The following is a 19,732-nucleotide window of genomic DNA, read 5'->3' on the forward strand; positions in this document are numbered from 1 at the left end:
CGGACAGTCCTTTTTCAAGTGCGGTCCACCACAAGTGAAGCAGCCTTTGAACTTGCCGCTCCTTTCTTTGCCGTTGTGATTCTCTTGTCTCACATTCTTGGCAAAGCCCTCTTCTTCGGCAGCTTGCCCCTTCCCTCTTTTCTTCCATTCCTTAGCTTTCCCGTCAGCCTTTGAATGCGAAGTTCCAGCAGGGTCATCACCTATATTTAGGTCAGCCAACGCATCTGCCGCCGCAATGGAAGTAGAAAGGCATTGAAGATTCTGCCTTCTCAACTCCAATTGCGCCCAACCCTTCAACCCGCTCATGAAGTAATGCAGCTTATCTTCCTCTACCATATTACTTACATTGAGCATCAAGGATGAAAATTCCTTGACATACTTCGCCACTGTACCACTTTGCTTCAAGCGACGAAGTCCATCTCGTGCCAACCACGACGAATTAGTTGGAAGGAATTGGGATTTTAATTCCTTCTTCAGCATCTCCCAAGTTCCAATCTTGGGCAGTCCAGCACTTTCCGTTTCTGCCATTCGTGTGCGCCACCACACCTTTGCATCACCAGTCAAATACATTGGTGTAATTATCACCTTGTCTTCATCCGCAACACGTGCAGCCTGGAAATACTGCTCCATATCCCACAAGAAATTTTCCAGTTCTTTGGCACTTCTTGCACCCCCATATGCCTTTGGCTCCGGAATCCTCAACTTAGTGCGTTCATCACTTCTAGGGACAACAGTTTGCAATTCCCTCCGAAGTTGAACCACTTCCTCGCGCAGTTCTTCCTTCTCTTGGCGTACCAAGGCCATTTCTGCCAGCGTTGTTTCATGTCTCGCTGCATAATCTGCCTCTAACCTTGCCATTCTTGCAAGAACAGAAGAATCGCCATTTGCTTCAAGAGCCTGCCCAACGAGTGCTTCCAACTGCTCTATCCTTTGACGCAGTTCCGCATTTGTGCCACCAGCCATGTTCTCAAATAGCCCCACGAATTCTGCCACCGATCGTCTTGCCACTGCCACGAACTTGCCTGGCTCTGATACCAGTTGTCACGGGGGCGATTTTAGTCAGTCAAAACTCACACCCGCGCGGCAGTCAAGTCGTACACTTGACTCAGCCTTTTCCCAAAATACTTAGCCAATTTTCGGCAAGTTTGGCCTTAAACGAAATTTAGACAGCAATTCAATAAGAACACACACATATACGGGAAAATCCCAACCTTTGCATTAATGTGGAAAATATACAAAGGACCCTCACTTTGCTATGAACACAGTCCGCTCACAGCCCACTTTTTGACATAGAACACAAGTCGTTCTTGTCAACACTAAGATCTGCCTAAGCCAAACCTTAGCCCCTTTTTGAAACAACTGAAACCCTCACGTTTCACTCTTGTTTCCCACTTAGAATTTCTCACGAAATTCCCCACATTCACTCCTTTTTTCTGCCTAAGTCACAAAGGTCCTATTTATAGAATATAGGCAGCCCTTAGACTTGGCAGCACATGACACTTGTTGTCTACAGCTTTTGCCACTTGTCGGACTAAGACTAATTCTGCTCCTAACATGTAGTTGACATCCCCAACTACTTAGGACACATTATACACGAAATGGGGACATTATACAAGCATGATCAGATCATGGGACAAAGAGGTTATGACAAGGTAACCGCCAACTACTTTCCATGTGCATTGCATGTGCCATTCTTCACTTGGCCAGCTGATTCGTGCCCAAGGCTGGCATTGTGCCCAACCTTGGCACATCTTGACATTGCTTTCGCGCCAATGCCTTGCCCGCATCCGCTGCCTGTGATTTTGCCGCACATGCCCGACGCAGCTGCCGCCCGCACACTGTCTTGGCCCAAATCTGCCTTGCTCATGTCAACCTTCATTTCCCTCGTGCCATTGCTTGTATTTTCCATCACATAACTTTGCCTTAGCTATTGAAAGCCTTTTCCATCATCTCGCATTTCCGTCTTGTCTTAGCTTAGCCCGCACTTAGCTGCCACAACCCAAAGTGTCATGCCCCTGACTTTGGCGCGCATGCCGTGCCATGCCGCCCTAACATTGCCCACACAGCTTTGTCAAGCCTTTGCCAAGCGCACCTTGCCTGTCCCAAGGTCTTGGCCCATACTTGCCTACAACAGCCCTCAATGACAATGTCTTGTCCGTCTTCCGCATGATCGTTTTGCCCGCACATGGGCCAATGACAAGGCCATCACGCCCAAATCCTTGCCACAGCCGTGCCACGCCCGATGACAAAAAGTCAGGCCCTAACAATTGGGAACCCATGTACAGTTTCAAAACTGAAGGACTTTGTCCTTGATAAGTAGCCCAATTTGTTTTTTTTGCAAGAAACTAAAGTTCTGGCTTCGAAGGTTGAATCAGTTCGAGTGGAATTGGGGTTTGAGGGACTCCTAGCAGTTGACTCAGTAGGACTCAGTGGTTGTGTTGTACTAGTTTGGAAAGAGAAAGGCATGTGCACCGTTCTTGGATACAGAACTAACTTTATTGACGTCAAAGTTGAAATTGTTGGCCTTCCATGCTATCGATTCACAGGCTTCTATGGTCTTCCTGGTTCACACCAACGAAGACAATCATGGAATATCATGCAAACACTTAAGAATACTTCTTCTCTACCATGGTGTATTGGAGGAGACTTTAATGATATCCTCTCTTTTGGAGATAAAATGGGACGGATTCAACAACCAGTTTGGCGTGTGGATGGCTTTCGGCAAATCGTCGAGGAATGTGAACTAAGAGACTTGGGGTTTACGGGTAATCGTTTCGCCTGGGAGAGTCACAGGAATACAAGAAATTTGTTCTGTGAACGACTAGATCGTGTTTTGACCACATCTCAGTGGGTCTTCCTATTTCCAAAGGCGCAGGTCCATCATGTTGAGGCAGCGAATAGTGATCACTCCACTCTGTTCTTAACACTAGGGGTGAGTGTTATTCGATATGCCTTTTAGATTCGAGAATGCTTGGCTCAAAGAGATTGACATAGAAGAGGCAGTTTTGGAGGCGTGGTCATGCGGCAGAGAAAAGCCAATTGGCAATCGCATTGCAATTTGTGGAAACTTTCTAAAGGAATAGGGGGAAAATAAGAAAGACAAATTCCGCACTAAGCTAGAACAATGTAAGAATCAGATGTATAAGTTCAGAGATTGCAATAACCCGGAGCATGCGCAACTGTATACCGCAGCTAAAGATGCTTACTTACAGATTTCTAAGCAGGAAGACATGTATTGGCGCCAACGTGTAAAGAAACACTGGTTACACGATGGTAATCTTAATACACGCTACTTTCATAACATGGCTTCAGTAAGGAGAAGGAAAAATTTACTGGTGCAACTTAAGCATAATGATGGAAAATGGGTTGGATGGGATAACGGACTCAAAAATCTGACTATCACCTTCTATACGAATCTGTTTTCATCCAATCAAGGGAGTATGCACGAGATCCTGGAGATGGTTGAATGTAGAGTTAAGGAAGAACATAATATCTAGCTTAAAAGGCCATTTACTAGAGAGGAAGTTAAGACAGCAACCTTCGATATGCACCCTGATAAGGCACCGGGATCGGACAGATTGAATCCGGGGTTCTATCGCTCGTTCTGGTCTATCATGGGCAAAGATGTTAGTGACGCAGTTCTAGCGACTCTTAACCACAATATGCCAAATCCGGGAGGAAACCTCACTAATATTATCTTAATTCTAAAGAAGAAGATTCCTGAGAACATCACAGATTTACGCCCTATATCCTTATGTAATGTGATTGACAGGATCGCATGCAAAACCATGGCCAATCGAATGAGAAAGTTTATGAATGTAGCAATTACGGAGGTCCAAAGTGCCTTCATCCCTGGAAGATTTATTCGGACAATGCAATGATTTCTCTTGAAACGATGCACTACTTGAAACTCAAAACACAGAGGAAAAAAGGATATGTGGCTTTAAGGCAGCATCTGTTTCACACCTATTTTTTACGGACGACGCCTTGCACTTTTCTCAGGCAGAGATTGGTGAGGCAAATATCATTAAACTCTACCTTGATAGCTATCAGAAGGCTTTTGGACAATAGGTCAATTTGCAAAAATCTGATTTATACTTTAGTCAGAATACATTGAAAGATATAAAGATAGCGATAAAACATGCGCTTGGAGTGAAAGAGATTGCTACCTCGAGCAAATATCTCGGATTACCATCCATTGTGGGTAGAAAAAAGAAGGACATCTTCCAATATGTATTAGATAAAGTTTGGAAAAAAATGCAAAGGTGGAAGCAAAAGTACTTCTTTAGAGCTGGTAAGGAAATCCTACTGAAAACAGTGGTGCAAGCTATCCCAAATTATGTTATGATGCTATTTCTTGTCCCAACAAGAACTTGTGACTCAATTGAGAAAGCAATGAATGGGTTCTGGTGGCGTGGAAAAGGTGGTGACCCTCGGGGAATGAGATGTATGGCATGGAAAGGGCTATGTAAACGAAAAGAAGACGGAGGATTGGTATTTCGAGAGGTGCAGGATTTTAATTTGGCTATGCTAGCAAAAACAGCATGGAGTTTGTTGACACGACCGGAGGCACTAGTGAGCCGAATATACAAAGCTCGATACTTCCCTACAGGAGATTTTCTTTCAGTAACAGTGGGAAATAACCCCAGTTATGTTTGGCGCTCATTATGCGTGGGGTTACAGGTCTTACAAGGGGGCTGTGTTAGGCGTATAGGAGATGGACGTACAATAAAAATATTCCATACTCCATGGCTACCATCCGACCAATTGCAAGTTATTCAAAGTGTGAGCAATAATGGGATTGAGGAGATGGTCGTGTCAGAATTAATATGTGAGGAGACTCGAACATGGAGAGAAGTGAAGCCGGAGACAATTTTTAATGCACAGGAGATTGAACTAATACAAAAAATACCACTAAGCTCGACCTGACAGCCGGATAAATAGATGTGGTTGTTATGATAAAGTCGGACATGAAATTGAGGCAAGTCGCCGACAACTTTGGCAATCATTGTGGCAGTTGCGAACCCCACCAAAGATAAAAAAGTTTATGTGGAGAACGATGAACAACGTGCTCCCAATATGTGATAACTTGACCTGACGACATGTGATGAATAATGCAACTTGTCAATTGTGTTGGCAGCACCCCGAAACCATCAAGCACTGCCTCCTTAATTGCACCATGGCTAAGGCATGCTGGCTGCAATCTCACGTGGGATGGACAGAAACAACTTTGAATATGGAGCAGTGGTTTAACAAGCTTAATCATACATTGAACAAGAAGGAGATTGAAGAAGCAATCATGATATGCTGGGAGATTTGGAACTATAAAAATGGTGTAATCTGGAACCAAAGAACGAGTATGGTGGATCACATACTAGATAAAGCTATTAGCTTCATCAATGAATGGCGCCAGTTACTCACGCCATATGCTTCACATGGGCAGGATAACGAGGAGAATCAAAAGTAGAAACCCCCATATGGTTTATCTCTCAAGTGCAATATTGACGCATCCTTCAACCTTGCAACCGGTGAAGCTGGAGCAGGGATGGTTGTTCGGGATAGGCAAGGTGAGTTTTTGAGAGGTATATCGATATACATAGGGGCAACATTCAGTCCGATAATGGCAGAGGCATTGGCGGTAAAGGAATCTCTTAGTTGGCTGAAGATTCACTACGAAGACACCGAGATAGAGCTCGAGATGGATAGTCTATTTGTGAAGAATGCATTAGAGAAGGCCGAAGATATTTACTCATATTTATCTGACTTGATTTCTGATTGTAAAAACCTCTTAAGAGTTTTTCAGTTTCTGTCTTTATCTGTTGTTCGAAGGTCTGCGAATTAGGTTGCTCATGCATTAGCACGAGTGGCTGATTCTATGTCAGGCTCAGTGGAGTGGAATACTAGCCCTCCATCCTTTATTGTAGATGCTTTAAATTTTTATTTGAATATTTAAGAGATGGTTTTTTCACAAAAAAAAGGTCTATCTAAGATTCCTCTATATATCGCGATATTCCATCACCTCAAACTTAAACAAATTAAATTGTATGATTAAAACTAATCGTAAATCAAATCTTGAAGAAATCCTCATTTTAGGTGATGTCTGTTAAGTACAGATATTTAGAGAGGAAATGACAAAATCTAAGATAGGGTTCATGACCTGAGAGAAGTTTCGAGATTCAATTGAGTAAAAAATGAAAATCTCTCTTTACAAGAATAAGAAGGTCACTTATAAATAGTGGGCCTTGACCCGGTGACCCAATTACAGAGTAATACAACATGGGCCAATTCTAAATTATAATAATGGCCCAAAGATAGCATAAGCCTTTATCTAATACTCTAACATCCCCCCTCAAGTTGGAGGGTGGTAAAACCTCCAACTTCCGAGGATGAAAATGATGAGCTGGCCTAGGAAGGGCCTTGGTAAGAATATTAACAACTTGAGTATCAGTGGATACATGACCCAAGCTAATAAGCCCATCACCAATGTTGCCTCTAATGAAATGACAGTTCAGCTCTATATGCTTAGTCCGCTCATGAAAAACTAGATTGCGGGCAATGTTCAAAGCTGTCTGGTTGTCATAATACAAAGGAAGGGGAGAAGAGGAAGGAAGACCTAAATCAGACAACAATATTGAAAGCCAAGTAACCTCAGCTAAGCTTTACTCTTGGCCCTGTACTCAACTTGAGCAGAAGAAAGAGAGACCACAGGCTGCTTTTTGGATTTCCAGCTCACCAAACAATCAACAAGAAAAATACAAAAACCAGTTACAGATCTTCTACTATCAGCACAAGAAGTCCAATCAGTATCAAAATATACTTTTAAAGAAAGGTTAGGAGAATTACTAAATAATGACCCAATGTCAAAAGTCCTTTTCAAATACCTCAAGAGATGTAAAGCAGCTTGCATATGAGGAACACAAGGAGTTTGCAAGAACTGACTAAGATGTTGACATGCAAAACTGATATCAGGCCTTGTGTGTTAAGAAATTTAACTTGCCCACCAAGCATCTATACTCTTCAGGCTTGGGCAAAGGATCACCAACAGAAGCCTTTAATTTCTCATTGAGAGCAAGAGGACAAACAACAACAGAAGAAGCAAATGACTCTAATAAGTCATGAATAAACTTCTTTTAATGAAGAAGAACCCCATAATCACGATAGAGAACCTCAATTTCCAAAAAGTGATTAAGAGAACCAAGGTCCTTAATCCTGAATTGTTCGTGTAGAAATCCCTTCAAGGAGGAAATCTCAGACAAGTCAGTCCCAGTAACAATGATACCATCCACATACACTGCTAAAATGACCAAGAAAGAGCTAGAACCCCTAGTAAATAGGGAGTAGTCATTTAAAGAATGAGAATATCCTTTAGAACAAAGAGCCTAAGACAATTTAGCATACCATTGTCTCGAAGCTTGTCTCAAACCATAGAGGGACTTGAGTAGCTTGCAAACCAAAGGAGGAGAAGAAGAAGAGGAACGAGAAACAGATAAACTAGGAGGCACCTTCATGAAAACCTCCTCATCAAGACCCCCATGTAAAAATGCATTATTAACATCAAGTTGAAATAAAGGCTAGTGTTAATTGACAGGCACAAAAATGAAAGACTTTACAGTAGACATTTTAACAACTGGAGAAAACGTTTAATGAAAGTCAACCCCTTCAACCTTAGTATCACCCTAACTATTAACCTGGTCTTATACCTATCCTGACTCCTTTCAGCTCTATATTTCACTTTGTATACCCATTTGCAACCTATATAAATCTTCTAAGTGGAGGAGGAGATAAAAGAAGAACAGAAGGGGAAGATGAGCTAGGGGAAGGAGAGATAATAAAATTAGGGGAACCTGGGGAAGAAGGAGGAGGGGTAGAGGATTGGGGAGAAGAAACAAGAATAGAAGGAGATAAAGGAGAAGTTGAATCATCAGAGAGATTGTCAGGAACGAGAGGAGAAGGCAAGATAGGGGATGGGGGAATATACGATTTGGAAAACGGGAAATGTGTTCTTGGAAAGTCACATCTCTGGAGACAAAACAGTATTTAGTGGACAAATCGTAAAGTTTATAACATTTTTGGCAAAAGTGTATCTAAGGATCACACTTGGGACAGACCTAGGATGAAATTTATCTCTATGGGGTTTGGGCACAGTTGAGTAGCAAAGACACCCAAAGTATCTAAAAGTGAGAATATATAGGTTCCTTGCCAAAAATAACTCATAGGGACTCTTGTGCTTGAGAAGAGGTGAAGAAAATCTATTTATCAGATAAGTGGAAGTAAGGAGACAATCACCCCAGAATTTAATAGGAAGATGAGATTGAAACAAAAAAGCCCTGACAGTCTCTAATAAATGCCTATATTTTTTTAACTACACCATTTTATTGTGGAGCGTGAGGAAAAGAGGTCTGATTAATGATCCCTTTTTTCAGATAAAAATGAGAACCAGATGAAGAGGATCCTAGCTCTAAAGCATTATCACTTCTCATAGTCTGAACTCTAGTTTGAAACTGTGTTTCAACCATAGAAATAAAAGCCTTTGACAAATTAAAAGCATTGCTCTTTGCCCCCATCAGATGTGTCCCGATAGCCTAGTATCATCATCTACTATTGTAAGGAAGTACTTAGAAATAGAGTGAGTAGGAGTGGTGTGAAGGCCCCAAGTATCTATCTGAATAAGCTGAAAAGACTGAGTGGACTAAATAGAACTATCAGGAAAAATGAGTCTAGTTTGTCTTGCTAAGGGGCAAATGGGACATGTGAAGGACTAATTGGAAGACAATCCATTATCAAGACCAGAAATAAGTTTCATTTTGGAAAAAGGAATGTGTCCAAGTCTATAATGCCAAACAACATCAGAATTATTCACTTTATTTGAATCAACCATGGTATTTACATATGAATTTTCAACAACAACATTATTAGACACTACAGGTAAAGAAGAAACAACAGAAGAACAAGAACTAACATTAACAGACTCAACCGGAGAAGTCACATGCTAAAATAACTTGTAAAGTCCATTGTCCAGTCTACCAAGCACCACTGGCTTCCTCACTGAAGGGCCTTGGAAAGTGCAAGTAGACTTGGTAAACTGTACAACATCATCATAATGAGACAAAAGCTTCTGGACATATATGAGATTATGTTTGAAACTAGGGATGTAAAGAACACTAAGAAGAATTAAGTTAGGGAATAAAGCTAAAGAACCAACATTTGTAACCTTTACTTTGTACCTATTTGGAAGAGACACAAGTTAAGAAACATGAAGAGTGATTATATCAAAAAGCAAACTCCTAATGGAAGTCATATGATCAGTAGTTCTAGAGTCTATTATCCAAATAACGCCATTCACACTAGACAACATACAAGCTCCATAAGAAACACCCTTATAAGGCATGGGCTTACCAGCAAAATTAGCAGAGGCTAAGAAAGGTGGATAATATGGGGAAGCAGAGATTTGGAATTGTTGTAATAAGATCATCAGCTGGGAGTATTGATCCTTGGTAAGGCCAGGTATCACAAAGGAATCCTCATGCTCAACTGGACCATCAAAACTACCAAACACAGAGGAACCACCAGAGGATTCAAGCTCAACATGTGCAGTAGTTCTGCGAAGAGGAGGTCCTTTGTTGAACTTGAAATTAGGAGGATATCCATGCAACTTATAATTTCTATAGAATGTCCAGGCTTCTTGCAATATTTGCAGATAAGAGAAGTCCTGGGAGCCTCAAAAGAAACCTTGGAGGGAAATGATGGCTTAGAAGTACCAACATTAAAAAAAATAGATTGTGTTGAGAATTGGGAGTCAGAAGACACCTGCCTCTGCTTCTCATTACATAATAAGATGTTGTACACATTTCCAACAAATGGAAGTGGTTTCATCATTAGAATGTTGCTGCGATTTTGCATGTAGGTATCATTCAGACTCATAAGGAACTGATAATCCTTCTGCTATTCATCCTCAGCAGCCTTACCCCCACAAGTACAAACTATGACCTTATAAGATGCTATTTCATCCCAGAGTTATTTGATTTTGTTAAAATAAGAAGCTATTTCTAAAGACCCTCGAGAGATATGTGCTAACTCTTTCTTTAGCTCAAAGACTCTGGCCCCATCAGCCCTACCATATCTCTCCCGAAATTCACACCAAATATCCCTAGCATATTCAGAATACTCTACGCTATGAGATATTTCTTTCGACAGGGAATAAACCAACCATGACACCACAAGATCATTACATCGTTGCCACTGACATGCCAGAGGAGACCCAGAAAGTGGCTTTGTAGAGGTACCATTGATAAAATCAAGTTTCTTACGAATGGAAAGAGCAACTAAGATGTTTATCCTTTAGCTGTCATAGCAGGTTCCATCAAACAGACCAGAAACAAAGGAGGTTCCCACCACATCTGATGGATGCACATATAGTGAATGACATAGATGTGTAAAGTAATCCTAATGAAACACAGTACGAGATGCAGTAGAGGAAGAGGAAGGTGTAATTGCAAGATTATCATTCGTCATTGAGAGAAAAATATCACAACAAACAAAAACAATCAACAAACTTATGAGATATGAAGAAGAAACTGGTTTACCCCTTATCACACCTCCTTTTTCTACCCAAAAGGGGATATAAGGGAATTTTTCTAATAAAAAAGACAATAATCGAAATGGAATTATTTATTCAAATTCAGAGTTACTACTTGGGATAATTATGGTATCCCAAATTAAAGGTTTAAAATCCCGAATCGAGGAAGTTTGACTCTGTTTTACAGTCTGCGTAACACAAAAATCGGAGTAAGGAATTCTGTTAACCCGGAAGAAGGTGTTAGGCATTCCCAGATTCTGTGATTTTAGCACTGTCGCTTTAATCATACATGGCTTATTAAATTGTTTAGTTACTTATTTTAGAACATATGTGCATTTACCTCTTACCACTTTTATTTGCTTAATTATTCCTAAATAGGGAGTTATCTAGAAAAACGAGTCACGCGTACGTGTACTCATTTTGTTTGGCGCGTCAAGAATCACTTCACGCGCATGTGTCCATAAGTCCTAACACTTAGCTATTTAGGAAAAAACATGGTCAAAGTTGCGTGAACGCATACCTTGCTTTTCATTTTTAAAAGAATCGTAACTATATCATGCGAACGTGTACACAATTACAATGATAGATTAAGTTGCACCTAAAGCATTGACTACGAATATTTATTTTATTTATTTATTTTACTTTGGAATTAATTTGTGGTACAAGTAGTACAAAATTTCGTGTGAGACCGAGAATACAGTTCCATGATGCATCTATTTGGTCCTTCAGGTCATAATTCATGAGAAACACATTTTGGCTTTAGACGAGCATAAGAACTGAAACAAACAATTACAAAACAAACAAAGTATGCCCTGTAATCACACATCATTTATATGTAGCATAATCAAGATAAACCGCTCAAACTTAAAAATAAAGTTCCATAGGAAATGAGCAGATCCAAAATAGTACTTAGTACATAAGAAGAATTAAATGTACCTCATGAACAGGACAAAAAGAACCAAAAGAAGATGCGGTCAAAAAAACAGATATTAAATTGCTAACTAAGAAAAGCAAAATCTTAAGCTTAACATCACTGAAGTCCCGCATATTAGTCCAAATATAAAGATCGTTACATGAATAGATTCAAATCTAAGAAATTAAAGAGCCATTATTCTCTTAGGCCGAGAAAAGCTAAATTTTAATCTTTTGGTGAAGCTCAATCCAAGCATCCAATTGATTAAACCCAAGTTAATAATTAACAGAGATTATCCCAAAGCCTTTACGCTAGTCGAGAATAACATCATAGGAAAATAGGCCGTCAACCAAAAAACCTCATAATGGGAATAACAGTCACTAACTAAACAGCAAAATCTCAAAGCAACACCAAGAAAAGAAAATAACGGGTTCATAAGTCAGAGGGACAAGAGAGAACCTCAGCTCTTTGGATCTGAAAATGAGCTTTCAATTGATTTGGATGTTCATCTCTTTATTATCTCTCATCTGCCACTGATAAAATTTTTCCACTACAAATTTTTGTTTTGTAGCATTTTCAGTAGTGAATTTTTTAATTAAAGATTCCCATATAGCTTTTGCTTCTATATAACTGCAATACACGTCAAACAGTTCATTAGAAATAGTTTGCAATATTGTATGGCGGCATACCTTGTTGGCATATTACCATGATTCCACTATTTTATTATCAATGTCTCCACTAGGTTATGATGCAGTAGTGCATGTGCAACACCATGGACATCAAGCAATGAGAAAATACGTTCTTGTCAACGTTTGAAATTTTCATTGGCGAAAATTTCAATATTTGACACATCTGGAAATGGCCTGGCATATGGTAGTGCAACTGGGGCTGGAGTAGTGGATGTAATGCCAATATTGGCGGTATCAGTAGTATTTTTAGCATCAGTGTTATTTGCTATAGTTTCTTATATTGTAGTGATATGACATCGAAAATAACAACAATAATAATACTACAATAAAATAATTTTTGAGAAGAAATACACCAACTGGCTTGAGTCGTGCTGGGCACTGTCCTAAGAAACTATTTCAGCAGTGTGAAATATTTTTCCAGGATTAAACAAGCTTGCCTCTATTTTATTTAGAGGATACAAGAATCAGCAAAATTAAATATTATACTAATCCAGCTAGAAGGAAAAGGGAAGACCAACTAATGTGTAATGTTAATTAAATATTATAGAAAAGTAATTGAAAGGAGGAAGAGAGAGACGTATGAGAAGTGTATGTAATGATTCAAATTGTCTTATGGAAAGACCATTTTATAGGCAAAAAGGCTCAAGATTTTTCTTGCATTTGTCAAGGCTCTTTTCCATTGGTCAAGGTTCTTTGTCATTTGTAAATTTTCTAGCATGCATCTTGCCATGTATCTTAACCTTCTAGAAAGCCTAAACACTTGTCCAAAGAAGTTTTAAAATATTGCCACAGTCCCCCACTATTTTAAGACTTTCAAAAATAAACTTGCTGGATTTGTATGGTCCAAATGTAATAGGTTTGGTGTCTTCTGGACTATGAACCAAACTTAGACCAATAAAATTTAACTCACAGAATTACTGGTGAAATATAATATTTCTATGAACCAATAATTCTTATTGTAAGTCAGAGATTTTATCAATCACATTTTGACCCCCGGTAATTTTGCTGTTCAACACGGTTTTGCGCCCAATAGGCCATTCGCGTGTCTGGTTATTCATGAGAGCTTTAGAGACTAGGCCAAAATCTCATAGGAGCGGCCCACTCCACTCTTATATAGGTGAATTCATCAAGTGCATACTGCTTTTAAATATACCATCCATAAGGACTATGAATTTCATTAAGAGTTATAACTCAGACTCTCAATTAGTAGTAGTCAAGCACTCTCTTTTAGTGCATCAGTACCAATATTGACTTGCTATTACCCATATGAACCTACTTCATGGGATCTCAAATCACATAGGTTGGGTTACCATCTCAATTGACAACATGTCGGCCTTAACCCCATCTCTTTTGAGGTTTGAAGAATTAATTTTCTTCCTACGGGTTTAGTCAGAGGATTGACCAAATTTATCTCTGACTTCACATAATCAATGAAAATTATTCCATCTCTCAACAACTGTTTTATGACATCATGTCTCAGTTTCATGTGTCTACTTTTACAATTATAAGATTTATTCTTTGCTATAGCTATTGCCGCTTAGCAATCACAATGTATAGACACAGGAGGCAATACATCCTTTATTAAAGGGATATTAGCTAAGAAGTTTCTTAGCCACTTAGTCTCTGAACAAACTAACTCCAGAGCTACAAACTCTGATTCCATAGTCGATCTAGCAATGATCGTCTGTTTAGCTGATTTCCACGATCTTGCACCACCACCAAGGGTGAACACTTAACCACTAGTGTATTTTGTCTCATCTGAATCAGAGATCCAGTTTGCATCACCGTACCCTTCTAAAGTATAAGGAAATCCACTATATAGGATACCATAATTCATGGTTCCTCTCAGATATTTCATTAGTCTATCTAATGTAGACTAATGCTCTATGTTGGGATTATGAGTATATCTACTCAGATACACACAACATAGGCTATATAAGGCCTTGTAAAATTCATTAAATGCATCAGACTCCCAATAATCTAAGCATATTTAGATTGAGCAACTGGGTCACCATTATTCTTTTTTAACTGAGAGTTAGCATCAAAAAGAGCGCTCACAGATGTGACATTAAAATATTCAAACTTCTGAAGAAGTCTCTCAACATAATGTTCTTGAGACAACATTATTCCATCTTCACTCCTTATGACTTTAACTCCCAATATTGTATTTACTTCACCAAGATCTTTCATATCAAAATTAGCAGACATAAATAATTTAGTATTTTGCACAATATTTAAACTTGTACCAAATATAAGCATGTCATCAACATACAGATATATTATCACATAATCATTGTCTACCACTTTAGTAGAAACACATTTATCCACCTCAACTGAAGAAAAATCGTCTCTCAGTAAGACTTGTTCAAATTTCTCATACCACTGTTTAGGAGTTTGTTTAAGGCCATAAAGAGATTTAATTAGTTTACAAACTTTATTTTCTTGTCCAGAAATGACACAACCTTCTGGTTGAAACATATAAATCTCTTCTTCTAAATCACCATTTAGAAAAGCAGTTTTCACATCCATTTTGTGGAAAAAGAAGCTTACGGATTGAAGCTAATGCAATTAAAATTCGAATAGAAGAAATTCTAGCTACTGGTGCAAATGTATCAAAATAATCTATATTTTTTTTTGATAAAAACCTCTTGCTACTAATCGAGCTTTATATTTATCTAAAGATCCATCAGGATTAAATTTCCTTTTGAAAATTCATTTACAACCAATACGCTTTGCACCAGGAGGTAAATAAGTTAAAATCCATGTACTATTTTTCTTAATAGAATCTATTTCAACTTTTATTGCCACTTTCCAATATTTAGCATCTGAAGAAGATATAGCTTCAAAATAATTTGATGGTTCATTATCGACAAGAAAATTTTGAAAATCATTTCCATAAGAAAAATATTCTTTCCTAGGCCTTTTGCTCCTTCTCAGTTCCTCATTAGAGGTAATTTCATTATTTGTTTCAAAAGGTTTATGAGAAATTTTATCATATAATGGATAAATATATTCAAAGAACTTAACATTCTTTGTCTCAATTATAGTATTGCAATCAAGCACATAACTTTTTAAAACAAGAAATCTATATGCAGCACTATGTTCAACATATCCAATTAGCATGCAATCAGCAGTTTTAGAACCTATTTTTCTCTTTTTAGGTTCAGGCAAAAGAACTTTAGCAAGACACCCCCACACTTTTAAATATTTTATATTAGGTTTGTAACCCTTCCACAATTCATAAGGAGTTTTGCCTGTTCGTCTATGTGGTATTCTATTTTGTAAGTGACATGCAGATAAAATAGCTTCACCCCACAAATTATCAGGAGCATTAGAACTAACTAACATAGAGTTCATCATCTCTTTCAATGTTCTATTTTTCCTTTCAGCTACTCCATTTGACTCAGGTGAATAAGGCGGAGTTACTTCATGCATAATTCCATTATTTTCACGAAATTCATTTAAAAATAAATATTCTCCACCTCTATCTTATCTAATTCTCTTGATTTTTCTATTAAGTTGATTTTCAACCTCAGTTTTATAAGAAATAAAAGCATTAAATGCATTATCGTTATTTCTAATCAAATACAACTTAGTATATCTAGAAAAATCATCAATAAAAGTCACATAATATCTTTTACCACCTCTAGTCATAGTCTGCTTCAAGTCGCCTAAATCAGTATGAATTAAAGATAACAATTCAGTTTCTATATTTATGGAAAAACAGGTCTTTGTAGTACTTTTAGCTTCAGCATATATTTCACATTTGTTAATATTATTTGAGTCTAAACCAGATATTAATCCTAGTGACTGCATTTTCTTTATATATGTGACATTAACATGTCCTAGTCTAGCATGCCATAGAGAAATAGACGCAATCATATAAGCAGAAGCAGATACATTTTCATTGATAACATCAGAAATATTAAATACAAAGAGTCCTTGGTTACAATATCCCTTCCCAACAAACACATTATTTTTGGTCATTATGATCTTATCAGATTCAAATGACACTTTCACTCTGGCTTTTCCCAACAAGGATACAGAGATCAAGTTTGCTCTCATAGTAGGAACATGCAGTACATCAACAAGGGCTAAAGTTTTTCCCGAAGTGAGTTTCAGGAGAACTTTACCCTTACCCAAGACTTTGGTAGTACTTGAGTCTCTAAGGTAGACCTCTTTTCTATCATCCTTTACAGGAGATACGAAGAAAATGCTTCTCGATTTGCACAAATATGCCGAGTAGCCCCAGAGTCTATCACCCATTTTTTTGCATGTGCTACAATGTTTACTTGAGAAATGACAACTGCAATAATATCACCTCCTTCGGCTAAGTTAGCCTTAGGAGTATTAGTTTTTCCTTTGTCATTTCCTGCTCTGTACTTGCACTGTGAGGCATGATGGCCCGGTTTTCCACAAACAAAACAAGAGCCTTTTTTTCTTTTAAGGTTAGGATTTTTAGGCTTGCAACCTTGAGACTTATTCTCGTACCTTTTGCGATTTTTGTTGCTGCTTTGCACTAAGTTTGCTTTAAGAGATGTCATCCTAGCTTTGGCAAATTCTTTTCTGTTGGAATCTTCAATTAGGATGTGGGTCACAATTTCCTCAATAGTGAAATTTTTCTGTTTGTGCTTTAAGTTATTTTTGTAGTCACTCCATGAGTCAGACAGCTTCTCAATTAGCACTCCAGCAACAAACTTCTCTGGTAAAGACGTCCCCTCGGCCTTCAAGTCTTCTAACTATTTTTGAAATTCGTTGATTTGGATGTTCATCTCTTTATTATCTCTCATCTGCCACTGATAAAATTTTCCTACTACAAATTTTTGTTTTGTAGCATTTTCAGCAGTGAATTTTTTAATTAAAGATTCCCATATAGCTTTTGCTTCTATATAACTGCAATACACGTCAAACAGTTCATTAGAAATAGTTTGCAATATTGTATGGCGGCATACCTTGTTGGCATATTACCATGATTCCACTATTTTATTATCAACGTCTCCACTAGATTATGGATGCAGTAGTGCATGTGCAACACCATGGACATCAAGCAATGAGAAAATACGTTCTTGTCAACGCTTGAAATTTTCATTGGCGAAAATTTCAATATTTGACACATCTGGAAATGGCCTGGCATATGGTAGTGCAACTGGGGCTGGAGTAGTGGATGTAATGCCAATATTGGCGGTATCAGTAGTATTTTTAGCATCAGTGTTATTTGCTATAGTTTCTTATATTGTAGTGATATGACACCGAAAATAACAACAATAATAATACTACAATAAAATAATTTTTGAGAAGAAATACACCAACTGGCTTGAGTCGTGCTGGGCACTGTCCTAAGAAACTATTTCAGCAGTGTGAAATATTTTTCCAGGATTAAACAAGCTTGCCTCTATTTTATTTAGAGGATACAAGAATCAGCAAAATTAAATATTGTACTAATCCAGCTAGAAGGAAAAAGGAAGACCAACTAATGTGTAAAGTTAATTAAATATTATAGAAAAGTAATTGGAAGGAGGAAGAGAGAGACATATGAGAAGTGTGTGTAATATTCAAATTGTCTTATGGAAAGACCATTTTATAGGCAAAAAGGCTCAAGATTTTTCTTGCATTTGTCAAGGCTCTTTGCCATTTGTCAAGGTTCTTTGCCATTTGTAAATTTTCTAGCATGCATCTTGCCATGTATCTTAACCTTCTAGAAGGCCTAAACACTTGTCCAAAGAAGTTTTAAAATATTGCCACAGTACTCCAACCGGAACGATGAACTCGGACCTCAGACGACAAATTATATTAGCTTCGGACAAACTCCATCTTTGATACCAAAATCCAGAGAAGAAACTGAAATTTTAGCTCATTTTTGATTGTTCAGAAGCAGGGGTCGCTCAGCTTTTTGTGTGTGTGCCCGGCTGAATATGGAGGAGGGTGTGAGTGGCGGTTCTTGGTTAAGAGGATCGATGGCTGTGAGTTCTGGGATCCGGCGAACTCTGGTGAGAATGGGGAGAAGAAGAAGCGGCTCGTCAGGGGTGTGGTGGAGTTGATTCTCTGTTGAAGAGAAGACGTTCATGGGGGTTCTTTTTGGGAGTTGCGGCTGTGTCTGGTTCAAGAGAGGGTCCTTTTCTTTGTTCTCTAGGGTTTTCTTTGTAAGAAGAATAAGGGTTGGGATTTTAGGGTATTGGATTTAATGAGTATTGGGCTTGGATAGCTTTTGGGTTTTGGGTTAGGTCTATGTATTATTGGATTAAAATTTAGCTAAAAATTAAAATTCATAAACTAGAGATCCAAATCCAATTTTTCTTGTACAATAGTATAAAGTACCTATAAATATGTAAAATCACTCCTAATTAATTAAAATAAACTATTAAAGATAAACCTAAAATGAAATTGTTTTTGGTATTTTTCTTCAAATATCATACTAAAAACAAAAAATAAAAATGGGATTAGATGAAAATCATCGCAAAATTAAAATAATATTACTACCAAAAATACCAATATTCTTGAAAACAAAGAGGAACTATTTTTGTATTTTCGAATTTTATGTAAGGTAGATAAACTAAAAGTAACTAGATAAAATATTAATTAGCTAAATAAAAGAAAATATTTTTGTAATCTTTATTTTTGTTATAAAATAGAATAAAATAGTTAAAACTAGTTGAAATAGCGATATTAGCCGTAAACTAAATATTTAAATGCTAAAATATGTAAAATCTTGGGGAGGGTAAAAAATTACATGTCTACAGCTGCCCCTCTTTGACTGAAAACGTGAAGAGTTTTCAGAAAAAGAACGACGAGATAGTTTTTTTGCCCCGACCCTTATTTAGAGAGACCAAAAACAAAGAGAAAGAAGAATATGACCGAGCCCTGATATCTGAGCTGCCTACATATCCTTGGCTATAAAGGAGTCAGGCCACGTGTTCAGAAGTAGGAATAGTGATGGAGTATACCGAGGTGGAGAGCTGATTGAGGTGCCGTTCCATCGAGGTTCGGGTCCGCGGTCCTGCTATTACATCAAAATCAAAAAAATAAAAAAGATTGAATAAGCCTATCAACTATGAGTTACAAGATTCCTATCTATAAGTCTTCTGAAACTTGATCTTGAGTCTCGAATGGTTCTTCATGCATACTTTAGATTTGAACCTTGACGCTTGCTAGCTGCAGGTTATTCGGATCAAAACCGTACACACCGCGCTCGTGACTTCAACCACATCTTGAGCAGTTCACATCTTTTTTCTGCTTCTACATTTTCGATTCACTTCTTTTTTTTCATTTCTTTTCTTTTTTTTTTCTTTTTTTTTGGATTGAGAGTACTTCTATTGGTCATCTCGGAGTGTTGACTCGCATTCTTTCTGCGAGATTCTGCTACTTCTAACTTGAATTGAATTCTGAAATGACTTCCTTTGTTCTCCAGGTGGGCGCCTACTACTGATTTGAAACTTGAAATAATTCCGAAACAAATTTCCTTGTTCTCCATGTGGGTGCTTGCAATCAAAACAACAAAATAAACGAAGTTTTCTGCCCCAATTTGCACTAGAAAGATTTGTGAGTTGTTAGCAAAAC

At 38.0% G+C, this 19,732-nt stretch overlaps 2 protein-coding genes across 2 annotated transcripts; one reads left to right on the forward strand and one right to left on the reverse strand.

Annotated features, from left to right (window-relative positions):
• Nucleotides 1-1,598: 1,598 nt before the first annotated feature.
• On the forward strand, nt 1,599-2,959 carry LOC142182616 (uncharacterized). Its single transcript, XM_075256818.1, has 2 exons — nt 1,599-1,652; nt 2,366-2,959. The coding sequence occupies exons 1-2, from the start codon at nt 1,599-1,601 to the stop codon at nt 2,957-2,959; spliced, it is 648 nt and encodes a 215-aa protein (XP_075112919.1).
• A 3,328-nt stretch (nt 2,960-6,287) lies between these two features.
• LOC142182617 (uncharacterized) lies at nt 6,288-17,830 on the reverse strand. Its single transcript, XM_075256819.1, has 13 exons — nt 17,753-17,830; nt 16,471-16,917; nt 16,019-16,369; nt 14,451-14,737; nt 9,351-9,662; nt 9,025-9,224; nt 8,861-8,919; nt 7,795-8,019; nt 7,399-7,571; nt 7,196-7,323; nt 6,998-7,105; nt 6,664-6,900; nt 6,288-6,613 (listed from the first exon to the last, which is right to left on the reverse strand). Exons 1-13 carry the CDS (start codon nt 17,828-17,830, stop codon nt 6,288-6,290), a joined length of 2,931 nt encoding a protein of 976 aa, XP_075112920.1.
• Between the last annotated feature and the right edge of the window lie 1,902 nt (nt 17,831-19,732).

This window comes from Nicotiana tabacum, chromosome 7, assembly GCF_000715075.1.
Source record: "Nicotiana tabacum cultivar K326 chromosome 7, ASM71507v2, whole genome shotgun sequence".
NCBI lineage: Eukaryota > Viridiplantae > Streptophyta > Magnoliopsida > Solanales > Solanaceae > Nicotiana > Nicotiana tabacum.